The sequence below is a fragment of the Larus michahellis genome, chromosome 4 (genome assembly GCF_964199755.1).
Source record: "Larus michahellis chromosome 4, bLarMic1.1, whole genome shotgun sequence".
Lineage (NCBI taxonomy): Eukaryota > Metazoa > Chordata > Aves > Charadriiformes > Laridae > Larus > Larus michahellis.
In genome coordinates, this window is record NC_133899.1 from 42,846,403 (window position 1) to 42,861,046 (window position 14,644).

The window sequence follows — 14,644 nt, forward strand, 5'->3', positions numbered from 1 at the left end:
CTGCTGTCGGGCTATGCCCTAGGACATGCTGCTGCTGTTGTGGCATTACAGCCTCCTACCATGACTTTGGCAGTAGGGCAGAGCTCAAAACCAAGTACAACCTATTGTACTAACAGTGAAGCAATCGTGCATCAACACTGATGCAATTTGTGCTAAGGAAGGGCAGGACAGGACTGAAATTGTGAAGCCCAAGGTTATGCCTGTGGCACAAAATAGAGGCCGAGGAGGATTTTTGCCCCGCACTTCTCCCCAGTCCCAAAATCACAAGCGAAGGGTAGATAGGAGGTAGATGGAGGAATTCAAGCAGTGATGAGCCAGAAAGAGTGGTCAAGGGTCTAAACGCACTCTCAGAGCGTGGGGTAGTCTCCTGGAGCACAGCATGGCAGCCCCCTCCCTGTGGGTCAGTAAGAGGGACCTAGGTAGGGCACGTAAAGGTTTACTGTGCAACAGAGAGCAGTCCCACGCTGCCCCGGGTATGGACAAATTGACATCGCAAGCCTTTTCCATCACTGGTCCCAAACAGAGAATGCTGTTACAGCTGCAACTCAGGCCAAATGGGAGCTGTGCAGAAGGTGTCTCTCTGCAGATTGTACAAAGAATAAAATGAAAATGAATGGGCCAGAGCTTCAGGGCCTTCCCTTTCCATAGCACTAGGACAGAAAAGCCAGCGGCTATTGTAGAGCAAGGAGTTTCTGCACATTTTCTATCGTGCCGAGCCCAGAGCCTGGCAGGAGAGGAGGATTTAACACTTAAGCTAGTTTAGTTTGTACAAGCAGAACATCCCTGATTGGGTCTGTCATAATATACTCTTTCTGGGTACTCACTGAAACCCTTTTTACATGCAGAATATAGAGTAGCTTGAATCTGCAGACACCGGTTCTAGTATTAACCGTTCGCATGCCTCAGGCAGCTGTGAGGAGTGAGCTCCTGGGAGCACAGAGGCAGGCCACGGCAGCTGAGCGGATGCCTAAATCCAAGCCTGGCACTTCTGGAGCTCAAGGAAAGGTGTGTTAGTTTGTCCAGGTGTCTCCTGTCACTGCAGGCTCTGGAGCCCCTGGTATGCAGGGGATGGGGGAGACTTGTCTCACTCACTCTTTGAGCTCCATCATAGTTCAATTTGCTTTTTGAGAAGACTGAAAATGTAATTCCACATGTCTGAGAACTGTGCCTTACTTTTGATTTGATCCTTATGTTTTCAACCGGCATAGTGATGAGGACCACATAAATGCATACACGTACCTTTGTCTGTAAAGATGTTAGAAGCATACGAGTGATGTGAGGGAATCTGAACGCCTATTATGACTCCTCCTTTGAAAACTAATATCTTACTCTGTTTTCTAAAGAGAATAATGTTGCAACAGTCAGGAGAGATTCAAGCTTGATGCAGAGCTAAAGATCAAAATGTTGCAAAGCCATAATGGAGGTGAATTCTAATGGATATAAGCTGATATGCTAATATACCTGTTTAACTTGATAGATGTTAATGATGATGAGAAATTTGTAAATGTATTTGGATCTACATTTATCATTTTGCTGCAATATATTAAAAATGGGATTATTATTATTTTGAATCCACGAAAAAGATGTTGCTAAGCACAGCTCTCAACTCCCTGGCTTGCTAAGTGGCAGTTCACTCATATACAAAATACTGCAATAAATTATTACAGATTTTCATCCTTAATTAACACAGTCCTGACTTTTCATCATCATCAATCCTGTCACTTGGGCATGACACATATAAATGACTAGAATTAATTTTTTTCAGAGCACTATTTCCAGATGGAAGACAGCAAATTTAGATTGCATCTAGAGACATTATTGCATGTTGCTCTTTTGCCTCAAACCAGCGTGAACTCCCTAAAAAACAACTTCCAGCTTCTAAGAATGATTGTGAAGTTAAATATGAGTTATATACTGAGCTGGTTAGAAACGAGAAATGAAAAATCTGAGCTTCAGCTAACAACATGCTGAGCACTGGTACCTCCTAGAAAGGTCAGGTTTTCTTGGAGATACAGATCCCCCGCAATATACTTAGGAATAATCCTTGCCCCCCAGAGTAAGAACCGGCAAGTCTGCCAGTAGGAGTTGAACACTACGTCATCTACAATAACCTAAAAAGAGCACTCTTGAGGTTAATAATAATTGGCAGAGATTAGTTTCAATAAATATCTGGATAATTTTTTTCATAGGAAACCCTTTATGTTATTGGTTATCTTTCATCTGGGCATCTCAAAAGAATATGTAACCAAAAAGGGGTTAAATCCCACAATCCTGCTAGCAGGTTTGCATTATGAAGATTAAATGCCTACCCTTTGGCAGCACAGTAACATGGACAATAACAGTAATTTATTGTTAAGAGGGATACCCTCACACCTGTTCTACTGTCATCAGACACCCAAACTTTGACACACAGTTTGCTAAAAAGCACCTGATTTATTCACAGATTTGCCAGAAAGAAATTTCTAAGTAGAACAGACTGCATGTGGATGGAGAGAATGATTGTGTATCTCTTACACCTAATTCGGCACCCACACAAGAGTGTACTCACGCAGGGCATCCCCAGCCTCCTTAGTATTTCCATTACATCTGTCCCTCCTTCAGCTTCCTGAAGCCACCTGCAACCTTCTCGTGGAAGAGTGCAACTACATGGGCCATGTGGACACTGCCGTCCCATGCAGTTTTATTAAATGCTGTTTGATGTCAGGAGATTGGGATGTTTATAAATCAGAGGACTGATGACTCCATTTCAAGATAGGGCAGAAGGTGAAGCTGCATTTGGAAATTAAAATCCAGCAGCAAAATTCCACATCTTTTAGAGCAGTAAAGGAAGCACCAGAAACTTTGGCTAGTAGCAATTGTGCTAATATAAACGGCCCTTCTCTGACAAGCCTGGCTCTGACGAAAATTTCCATTTCTAGCCCTTAGCCATTGTGCACAAAGCTACAATAAGTGGCTTTCTCATAGCAGATTCTGCCAAGACCACAGGCCAAGCACAGTTCTTCATTACTTCAGCATAATTTACTATGAAGCCAACAGACGCAATTAAATAATCTTTTTTCAGGGTATATTCCTTGTTTGTTGGCTGGTACCGTGCATTACAGGTAGGCATTTAGAATCTAGCCACATTCTGAGCAATGTGAAATTATTTATTTATCCTTGCAATACCTTTGTGGTATACATGTAGTTTCATCAAGAGTCAGAGCATGGATTGACAAGAGTGACTTGCTCAAGGCCCCACAAAGTCTGCAACAGAGCTGGGATCACATATTGCATCCAACTACAAAACTAGAAATCCACCCCGGAGATATGAAGGCAGTTCATATAAGAGTAAAGTGCACCAGGGTGTGTATTGTTGACCTGAGGTCTGTGGTGCACTCAGTTACAAATAGTCAGACCTTGTGTTTGCTGGCTAATCTAGTTTGAAGTTTGCTAGTGTTTAATTAGAATATAGGATAGGCTGTGGTGATCAAACACAGGGCTCAGCTACATTGGTCCAGCCCCTTTTATCCTCTTTTCCCTTTATTTTCCCATGTATTTTTCTCCTCAGTCCACCTCAAACCTTCCCTTTCCCCTGCTTTGGTCTTTGCCCTAAACATTGTATAGTAAGTCTTGGATGTTCCCAAAATGCTGTTGCCATTGCATGCATTAATGTGGCCTATAACATAGGCAACAACCACCTCTAGTTTGCGAGGCATTGGGGAGTTTCTTGGTTGACTTATCTTGGCAGGCTTCACACCGGGTAACAAGGTCTAATCAGTCTTCTCTGATGTGTTTGGGAGCAGCCAATGTGTGGTGTGCCCCATTTTCCCTGATGAGGTTACTGAGATTTCTCTGTCTTTGTTCTCCTTGCATCTTTCTGCTTACGGGCATTACACTTTTAATCACATAACCCAACAGCCACAAGGTGACGAGAAATCACCCTGGACCCTTTATCCTGTGCTGACTAAGCGACTGAGGTGAAAGAAATGCTTTTACAGCCTGAGAGCTTCCCACTTAGTCGCTTAGCAAACTAGAAGATCTTGCTTTTTGGTAACTGCCAAGGAGGAACACATCCACCTTGTTTTGCCTTTTAACCCCTGTTGCTGCCTGTAGTCAGAATGAGATAGCTGGAGCTCACTGAGTGGTAAGATGGGTCACGCTGGGTCATAACACTGGGAGCCTGAGCAGGATGGGCAGTGGCTGGGGATTGTGTCCTTGCAGGTAGAAGAAATTCCTACAGCCACATCCTTCAGAGGTCAGAAACCACTCCTCCGTCTCAAACGCCCTTCTGAAAACTAGTTTCCAAACTGACTTCCATGTGTGAATTATCTATCAGGGGATAAAATACCATTAAAGGACTAACAGAAGGTAAATCTAGATATTCAGATAAAAGTTTGATTTTAAATAAAAAATTAAATTAATCCTTCCAAGTGGTGTGAAATCCCTGTCAATAAATCTCCTCAAGCTCCTCCGACTACATTAAACATGAATTGTAAGAATTCTGCTTGAACCAGTATTTTTGTCCAGCTTAGCTGAGCACAATTTTAGAAATCGTTTGGCAGCTTTTTACCGTTATAAACTGGATTTAATTCTTAGCTAAAATACCTTCTGCACTAAGCCTTCCTCTTCAGCTATTAAATACATGCTGCAAGCTTTTTAGAGAGTTAAACTTTATTCTATACACATGATCTACTTATGTACTTGACACATACACGGGAGAATACTTTACAACTAAAAGGTACCGCTTAATGAACAGGCAGCAATTTTCCCATAAAAGCAGAATGGCTCACATGCTAATGTGCATTTCTTCACTACTTGTTATTATATACCGAAAAATAATGTTCCTTCAAACACGGCCCGCTCCTCCTCCCATTGAAGTCAAGTGGGATCAGGATTGGGCCCCTAGAACTGGAAATGCAATTTAAGTTTCCTAAATGCTGGGTTTCAGAGCTTTATCAAGGATATTAAATTCCAGAGGCTAGCTCTGATTGACTGGGTATAATGAAAATGTCTCTTGTCTTCCAGTTAGGGAATGAAGATGAGAGGAACATGCATCAGGGGCTGGGAAAGGAGGCTTTTTGAGAACATACCCCTTCCTTATTGCAGAAGGGGCAGAGCGAACATTTATGCGCCTTATGAAGGTACAGCCTGTCCACAGGGGTGCAGCTCTGACCTCTGACTCTTCCAGGCCTCATTAAAGGGCTCCCACCCGCTACTACACAGCAAGCGCAGGGTTTGTTGTGTGACAACACATATATGTGCCACCACAACCTTCCACGGTTCTGAAAACTGGCTGTAGGTGTCTGATGGGCAACAGATCTGAGAAAGATGAGGCGGCTCTCAGTGGTTCAGTGTGCTGCTGTGATGTGCTGTGGGCATCTGGCTGGTGGTCGCCAGCAAGAGCTTCCCAGTGCCATCGGCCAGGCTGGAACCGAGCTGTGCGACCCGCAGTGCGGATCGGCAGCGGACAGCCATGCAACAAGAGGCCGGGTCACTGGTCCGGCCTGCAGGGCCGGCACGCTCGGCGACAACTCGAGCCGCGCTGCCCGCCTTCCCGGGGTGACTCTGCGGGGCAGACCCAATCGGGGCCCCATTCATCAGGGCTCCCGGACGGGCTTTCCCGGCTGAGAGGGCGGGCAACGACGCCCACGGGCCTGCAGCCCCCCGCGAGCTTCCCCGGCCGGTTCCCGGGCCCGGGCCGTGGCCCCGCGCCGGTCCCTCAGCGGCGCCGCGGGCGCAGGCCCCGCCCGGGCTGGGGTGCCGTGAGCCGCCGGCGGGCCGGGGCGGCTGCAGCAGCGGGTGGGCACGACCGGCGGCCGGGGCGGGGCGGGGCGGCGGCGGGCACCGCCCTCGGGCCCTCCCACCGCCCGCCCTCCGCCCCACCGCCCCCGGCCGCAAGCTCCGTCGGGGCCGGACTGGCGGAGCAGCCTCGAAGTTTGCGGAGCGGCCGGCGCCGCGGCCATGTGGCTGCTGTGGCTGCTGCTGGGCTCGGCGGGTGAGTGCGGGCGGTGGCGGCGTCCCGGGGCGCTGCCCGGGAGCGAGGGGGTGTGCTCCGGTCGGCGGAGGAGGGCGCCGGGGCCTCCCCGCCTCCCGCCGCCCCCCCTCAGCGGCTCGTTGCGGGCCGGGCAGGGGTCGCCGCCGGCCTTCACTCCCCTCGGCTCCTCTCCCCTCCCCCTGGCGGGCAGGGCGCGGGGCACCGCCTGCCCCACGGCTCGCTGGGTGGGCCGGGCCGGGCGGGGATGCCTAGGGCGGGGGCGTGCGCGCGTCTCCGCCCCCTCAGGGCGTGCTCGAGGTGGTCCCGGCGCCCCGCCGGGGGTGTGTGCGGCTGGCGTGAGGCGAGGCGCTGGGAGGGCGGGATGGTTCCGGGGCGGGCACCCCTGGGCCGAGTCGGGCGTCGAAGCCGCCGCCGAGACGAAGGGGCTGCGGCCCCGCTGGTGCAGCTCGGGCTGGGCCGACCCGCGCCCCTTCTGCCCTCTGAGGCCTTCCCGGGGCGGAGGCGGCCGCCGCCGCGGGTGCAGCAGAGCCTCCGCCGGTGGGCAGGCGGGCTGGGCTGGGGGGACCGCGGCGGCCTCTGTCCGGCGCACCGCCGGGGTCCGTGCACCCGAGCGAAATGCTCGGGTCCTGCCTGGCTTCACTTGGAGTGTTGAAGGGCAATTTCCTACTTTTTATTCGTGTTCATCTTTGTAGAAACTCTTTTTTCCCCCCACCGTCAGCATATGTCTGTCAAAGTCGCCAAGTTGATGATATTTTGTGCAGCTTTGCTGCAGGTGTGAATTATTTCTGCAACATGATCTTAGCAGGCGCTTTTCCAGACAGTGTAAGTAGCCTGGCTGCGTACTGCTGTGTCTGTTTCCGAATCGCGCCTGGGCGATGAAGTGATGACACGCAGTGGGTAAAAGTCAGATTATCAAGTTCAGTTTCTTTTTTTCCTCTTTTTTGAAGAGTATTTGTTGTCATGAAGAATTGGTAAGTTTCACAGCTTCTGTGATAAAACTTTGTTTGGAGTTTGGTGTAGATGGAGGAAGGATGTAGGAAGGAGGAGAAGTGTAATAGGACTCAAGATTTTCGAAATTACACAACTGCAAACTTCAGCTGCAACATTCATCAGTCTTTTGTAGGTTTGGGTGCCTTTGCAAAAGTATTTCAGTAGTTCCTTTTTTGGAAAGCCTGAGGCAAAGTTCAGGTTTGTTTACCTAGATTGTGTTGCCTTCTTATTAATTTCAGTTTTACTACAGTAATGTTGCCAAAATTTCACCTAGTTATTCATAGCAAGATACATGTTTCCATTCGTTGAATATATTTGCTTGTAATAGCACCCTTAGATTAACATGGAGGGTTCCATGCTACAAGATACTAATCTTTATATACGAAGATTTCCCAGCCACTTGCCCCCCATGTTCCTGTTCCACCTGGGCCTGGGGGCAGTGACCAAGAAGACCTGTTTCTTGTATGGAGGTTAGTACTTTGGCTTTTTGACTGCAAACTGCTGGTTTTGCACAACAGTTACCCTGCTGTTACTTAACCAGAGGCTCTGGCTTACTTTGGGGCAGATTCAAAGAGCTTTCTGAAACCTTTTTTTTTAATGTTTTCTGTTTTTCTTTTGAAGAATAGATTATGGGGTCTTTGGAGATTTGCTTTTTAAATGTTGCTTCCTCTGTATATTTGGCACGCCTGCAAGCTTCCAACAGGGAGAATTAGTTTGTCTCTGCCTGGCCTTCACTCTGTTTTGAACTTTAGTTCTGATAATTCATGAAAATATTTCTTTTCCTACTGAGTCTTTTTCTGGGTACAGATGGGAAACCTTGCAACCCTGGGGATCAATTCAGTTAACAGAAAATAAACACTATATAATGTCTCTGTCTAAACAGTTGTTCTGTTAGCATGCAGAAGAAACTGTTGACTTGGATTGTGCTAGTGAAAATTTGCAAGGCAAAGTTTGATCTGTTATTTGCATCTTTATTCTTAATATTACAGTTGGGTCAAATAGTGCTTTTGATCCTGAAAGACTTTATCTGCATGGGAAAGGTTTTATCTTGTTATGATATATAGTATGAACTTATACCAGGCTGATTTAATTTCAGTTTTTAATTGCAACTGATAACTAATCAAAAAGAGACTATTTATCTGAAGCTTTAATCTCTGTTCCCCACACAGGAGCTCCCCGATTCCCTTGCTTTCCTTTTCAGCTCCCTGCCTCATTGCAAGTCTCATCAAGCTCTCAGGTGCATGCAAACACATGCACACCCAGCCTCTTTCATCTCTCTGTGCTTTTGCCAGTATAAGCAGGTTGTGCTTACCTCTGGTCCCCTCCTGCTGCCCTGCGTGTGCCATAGTGTGACCCAGTTCCCAGTGCTTTACTTTGGCTCAGTGTCAGCCCAGGAGTTCCTGGATGTGGGTTAGGTCCTGCAAGGATTCCAGTTACCAGCTTAGATTAACAACATTACCGGGTTAAGTTAATGTAGAAGAACGTTTGTTAGTTAGAAAACAGACATCTCTGTTTATATTCTTCCACAGTTTGTATTACTTAAGTAATACAAGCTGAGCTACGCACAGTTACAGCGAATTTAGGAAAGGATTGCTCCAGACAATTGCACGTACATTATAGCTGAATAAACCAATAAAATGTAAACAGTCCCTAAAAGAAAAATGAGCTCTCTGTAATCCTGACTACCACTGTGCTATATCTTCAAGACACAATTTTTTTTTTTATTCAAAGGAACCTAAATCTACTGAATACATTTTGAAGATAGATTTATGTAATTTTTTTTTTATTTAACCTGTATATTGTCCATTAAGGAGAGAAATGATGGTAAGAGTCACAAATATTTAGCTAAATGAACTGCTTTTAAAAAGTATGATTACAAAGTGAGCGGAAAAAGATTACTTTTTTTGTCAACTACAAACCTTCCTGTTTTAGTTATGAAGTAGGTCTTAAAAATATCAATCTTCAACTGGCTGGAAAGTCAGAATGCAGTGCACAGCTGGAATTCCTGAGTGTGATCCCCAAGATGTCACAGTTCAGTGTAAGGACCTTTCTAATGCGTAAGCCAAATATATAATGCAGATATTATACGTCTTAAAATGTACTCAACTTGCTCTGTATTAAGGGGAGGCTTTTGTGTCTTGTTCCCGACAGTCTTTTGGTCTAACACTGTTGGCATTGGGGCCCTGTTCCACAGACAGCATAAACATGCAGGGCCACACATGTGCTTTCATCACAATTTGCAACTACATCTCGAAAGCCCAGAAAAAAAAAAACAAAACCAACATCCCCAAAATCAAGCAGGGGTAGGAGCTGCTTAAAGAGTGATATTTACCACAGTAATCTGCATTGTGTGATGTCCACTAGCCTGGAGAAGAGAAGGCTCCAGGGAGACCTTATAGCGGCCTTCCAGTACCTGAAGGGGGCCTACAAGAAAGCTGGGGAGGGGCTGTTTGCAAGGGCGTGTAGTGAGAGGACCAGGGGCAATGGTTTTAAACTAGAGCAGGGCAGGTTTAGATTAGACATTAGGAAGACGTTCTTTACAATGAGGGTGGTGAGACACTGGAACAGGTTGCCCAGAGAGGTGGTGGAGTCCCCATCCCTGGAGACATTCAAGGCCAGGCTGGATGAGGCTCTGAGCAACCTGATCTAGTTGAAGATGTCCCTGCTCACTGCAGGGGGGTTGGACTAGATGACCTTTAAGGGTGCCTTCCAACCCAACACCTTCTATGATGCTACTAAGGAAATACCTAGTATTTGCTTACATGGATGTTCATTTGTACTGACATTCAGAGGTATTGCTTTTGGTAGAATTTCTTTACTCTATGTACCGCATGGGAAGAGCACTGCTGAACACTGTTCTGCTCTATTGCTATATAAGTAGAGAGAACAAGAAAACCACTGTCTACTTGAAGACTTGCGTCTGTCCTATGTATACAGTACATCTATTTCACGTTTTTGATGCAATCCTCTCTAAGTCTTGTGCTGCAGCTTGTCTTTCTCAGTACACAAGCCAGCTGTGGGTTTGTGTAGCACATCCGTGCGTTCAAGATGGACAAGGATTCTTTGAGCTTTGGCAAGTCAAGAAACTGGACAAAGTAATAGGAAAGAGGTGATACACAACAAGCATTGGGTATTTACTGAAGATGTTAAGTCTGCCAGTGGTTGAGCATCTGGGAAGTACTAAACTTAGTGCAAAGCTGCACAACCATGCTGGGGAGAATGTTTTGGATTTCTTGCAGAAGCCAGTGCCCACAGACACATTCTCTCAGATCAGTTTCTGGTTATCAGATGTTTGATAGTTGAGGATGTTGTCAGATTTTACTCTTGCAAGTATGTTTTTGGTGCTGGGACTGAAGTAAGCAGGTGATGACTTTGTTGATTTCATGTAAACTTCAGGGATTTTGAATAGGGTCAGGGAAAGGGACACGTCCTTGGCTGGACTTCCATAGGTTCCTGTTGCCCCTTAGGTGTGGGGAGCTGCAGGGCCCAGAAGCTTCCAGCCATTGTATCCTGCTTAAGATAACTGCTACAATGGTAGCCAGCACTTGCCAAGGGCTGTGAGGGTGAAAGCATGATTGCAATGTTGCAGTCACATGTTGTGATAGGAAGTGGAGATTGCTGACTATAAAATAGGTAATAAAAAATGCACCTTTTGTACAAATGTGAAATAAAATGTTATAAGCTTACAGTCACTCTGTGATGCCTGATACCTTGGGAGGCTAGAAAGCTCCATACTTCTTTGGATTAAAAAATTTCCTGGTGATACTATAATGTTTATTGTGACAACAATAACCTGCATCTTATTTCCATTTGTATGCTGATTATCTACCAGGTGAGAAACGAAATTGCTCCCTTAGCTGTAAATCTGGTGGACTGTAACAGGGAGATGACCGTTTGTTAGGCAGCATGATGAAATGAGATGAGGTTTAAGCATCTTTGTTTCAGAGCAGTAATGTAGGAATGCCTAATACAAAATTAATTTATCACCTGTGGACAGACTTTGTTTTGTCTTTTGTTTTGTTTTTTCTTTTTCTCCAAACTGGTAAATCTTACCAGAATAGTTTCTGTGATGTGTCCTGTCCTGTGGTTGCTCTGTCTGTGAGCAGAAAAGCAGTAATGGAGCAGGTCTGAAAAATCTGTAGCGTGAGATCTGCTGTTATGATAGCAGTGCTCTCCATTTCAGTATCTTGCCCGTTGTGGAAGCTAGTGATGAGTTTTATGAATTGGTCGTAATGCTTGTAGGCTGTCGTTGTTCGGTTGTCCTACCTACTGCAGACTGAAGCTGTGGATGTCCTGCTTTCGGTAGAAGGCACTCTGTGATAAGTATTTAAACTGGCATTTTCAGAGTTTGAACTTGAAAACAGTTTCATTATCAGCAGGTAGGTTTTGAAGATGAGAGGGGAGAAGGATCTTATGTCTCAAGATTGTTCTTCGTTATGGGCGTTTTTGTCTTTTCAAGTATTAAAGCAAAACTCTTCTGCTCTGGCAAGATATCATAACAGCATATGCTAAGATGCAGAGTGGAACATTTCAAGTGAAACCAGTTTTAATGAAGTGAAACATTGAATTACAAACTGTCCTTTGCCTGAAATGTAAGTAGATCATGGCTGAAAGTAATTGTATAGTCAGCCATTAGTATAATCAGTTTATCATAAATTTACTGATTGCTGAAGAATTTTTGAGGGGGAGCTCATATGTATTTAAAAAAACCCAAAACAACACCAAAGATGAAAATTTAAACAAATAGTGTAAGAAAAGCAAACAAAAAACTTGGCAAACACCCCTGCAGAAAGCATTTAATTAAATTAGTATCTCTTATAATGAAAATTCTAATTTATATGATCCATGGAGGTTTGCATTTGCTGTGGGCTGTGTATCCAGATACTTGCTTATTTGACATGTAGACACTTGTTGAACTGCAGTAACTTGATCGTGTGTTTGTTTTTTTTCATAGTGCCTCTTATGCTCGTAAAATTGTCAGATTAAAAGGCAGTTTAGACCAACCTGATGTTGCATGCAGCATGGCTGTCAGGACAGAAAAGCCCTTTTAAGGGAGAAGATGGTGTAATGCTAATTGATTTTGGTGTGTGTTTGTGTTTTAATTTGCACATGGGAGATGTTGAGGCAGTGAGGAGATTTCTAAATGGAGCCATTGGTCTCTCTGCTTGTTCTTGTTTTTGGCTACTTGCACAGATATTCCCATCTTGATTGCAGAGGAGCTTTTGGAATCAGATACCTAATTTAGCTGCAGCTTGTAGAAGTATGTCCTCTTTGAAAGGCTGAGAGAAATAATAGGTAGTTCCTTTTACTGTGAGAGATGTGTTGAAGGACTGGGGAATCGTGTGGGTGGATAATCAAAAGGGCCCAGATGAACAAAATCAAAATGGAAATAATTTGTGGGAGGGTGGCTGGTGAGAACTTTCTTCTCTGTGATCCTTAAGCCTTCTTCCTACCATGGCCTGGACAACTGTGAACTTGGGCACGATTAAAAGATATCAAGCAAAGTTGCTTTTTGTGTATGAGTAAATGGTTGTGTGAGTTGCTATGTCACAGTGTGCGACATGTCACAGTAATCAGGGGGCTGAGCTAACGAGTGGAAGGTGATGTGGCTGTGAAATTCAGCTAAAATGATCTCTGTACCGTAAGAATAAGCTTTTAACCCACTGTGTGGGATCATTTAGGATTAGGGGCTGATGAACTCATAGCAGATCCGGGGAGGTCCTGATACTGTGTCCTCTTAGCCAGGAGGTTTCAGATTTAAAATGGATTTAATATCTCTCAGGTAGCCTGAGGCTTAATTTATTAAAGGTTGGGAAGTGGTTGAATAAGTTGAATGTGGTAGAAGTGTGCTGTTGTGTTATAAAATAATTTACTTCAATAGGACTAAGATTACAATTTTTTTTTCAGGTTTTAGTGCTATATTTTGTATTGGTGTTTTTTTTTTTTCTTTTAAATTAAAGGAAAATCCCCAAGTGCCATACCTTGCTGTGAGTCTCTGGTGTCAGGATCTGCTTAGACAATTATTCCATACAGCTCCTGGGGAATGTGATGGGGGAGATTCCTGACTTGGGGTTCTTTTATTGAAGATTTTAGATGGAAACCAATTACAACAGATGAGGTAGCCTATGTTGGTCTGTTTTGAAACAGCTGGGTCTGTTGGATGAAAAGTTCAATCTTAAGTAATGTTTTCCTGTGGAGTTTTATATCTGATTTTGATAAAATGCAGTAATGTTACTGCAGCAAGTAGGTTGTTGTCCCATTAAACACTAAGATGTGAATTCTGGCTACTAAGTATGGCTTTGTGCTCAGACTCCTTAATTCCTTGGAGACCTTTCTCTTTCTTTATAGATTTTGCACGAATTTATCGCTTCAGTTGTTAACAAGTGAGATGATGGTTATAGCTCCAGACAGAATGCAGTTGCCAGCCTTGTCTGTGTCAACTGAAGACTTGTACTCTGCTGGGCAAAGCTGTTCAGGGTCTTAGTGCTGCAGTATCTACTCCAGGTGGCATTACTGATCAGCACTATGACTTTGATCAAGATCTGTTTCCTTCCTCCTGGTACTCACTTCCCTTTTACCTGTTTAATCAGGTTTTTTTTGGACACCAACTCTCTTTCTTTGCATCTTTCTTTTATGGTATTAGTGCTACCCTAATTTTAGTCAAGCTATACGCTACAAATAACAACAGGCATATCTTTCTACAGTTCAGAATAGCTCTTTGCCTTAAAGAAATGTTCTGTCTTGGTGGTAGGTGTCGGATGCAAGATAAGTAGATTTTTCCTGATATGATGAGTTTTTCTCAAGTATTCCTATTTTTCCTTTCTCTTTTTTGTTGTTATACTGAAGTCATTAAGATTCTTCAAACAGAGGAGTTCTAGGTTTAGAAGAATGTGAAACATAATATGACACAAAAATTGATGTAATTATGAAAATCCATGTATTGGCAAGTTGCACTTTTTTCCCCTCCTTGTGGAAGGTAGGGCGAGAGTTGGCAACTTGTAGTACTGTTACGTGTCCAGGGTTCCCTTCATAGGTAACCTGTTGTGCAGTACTGTATTAGCTAGTACTGCTAGCTAATAGCTGCTTCACAGGGAACGTGGTCATTGCCCACACATGGCTACAGAAGGGAATGGATGCCTGGAGGAAACAGTGACAAAGGATGAGGAAAAGGCTGAGGTACTTAATGCCTTCTTTGCCTCCGTCTTTAATACTAAGACCAGTTGTTCTCCAAGTATCCAGCATCCTGAGCTGGGAGACAGGGAACAGAATGAAGCCCCCACAATCCAAGAGGAAATCATTAGTGACCTGCTGCCACCACTTAGATACACACAACTCTGTGTGGCCGGATGACGTCCATCCAAGGGTACTGTGGGAGCTGGCAGAAGTGATCACCAAGCTGCTTTCAATCATTTACGAGCAGTCCTGGCTAATCACAGAGGTCCCAGTTGACCAGAAGTTAGCAAATGCGACACCCACCTACAGGAAGGTTGGAAGGAGGATCTGGGGAACTAGAGGCCTGTCAGTCTGACCTTGGTGCCTGGGAAAGTTATGGAGCAGATCATCTTGGGTGACATCACGTGGCACTGTCCTGGTTCTGTCAGGGATAGGGTTAATTTTCACTAGAAGCTGGGACAGGACACAGCTGGGATGGCTGACCCAAACTAGCCAAAGGGGTATTTG

General features: G+C 44.9%; 1 protein-coding gene across 4 annotated transcripts in view; it reads left to right on the top strand.

Annotated features, from left to right (window-relative positions):
* The first annotated feature begins 5,847 nt into the window (after positions 1–5,847).
* LDLRAD3 (low density lipoprotein receptor class A domain containing 3) overlaps positions 5,848–14,644 on the top strand; it is a 108,129-nt gene continuing 99,332 nt past the window's right edge. For all 4 annotated transcript variants that reach the window (XM_074584277.1, XM_074584279.1, XM_074584278.1 and 1 more), the window contains exon 1: positions 5,848–5,974. In XM_074584277.1, coding sequence (XP_074440378.1) covers positions 5,941–5,974 — 34 coding nt within the window. In that variant the 5' untranslated portion in view covers positions 5,848–5,940. The remainder of the gene's footprint in view (positions 5,975–14,644) is intronic.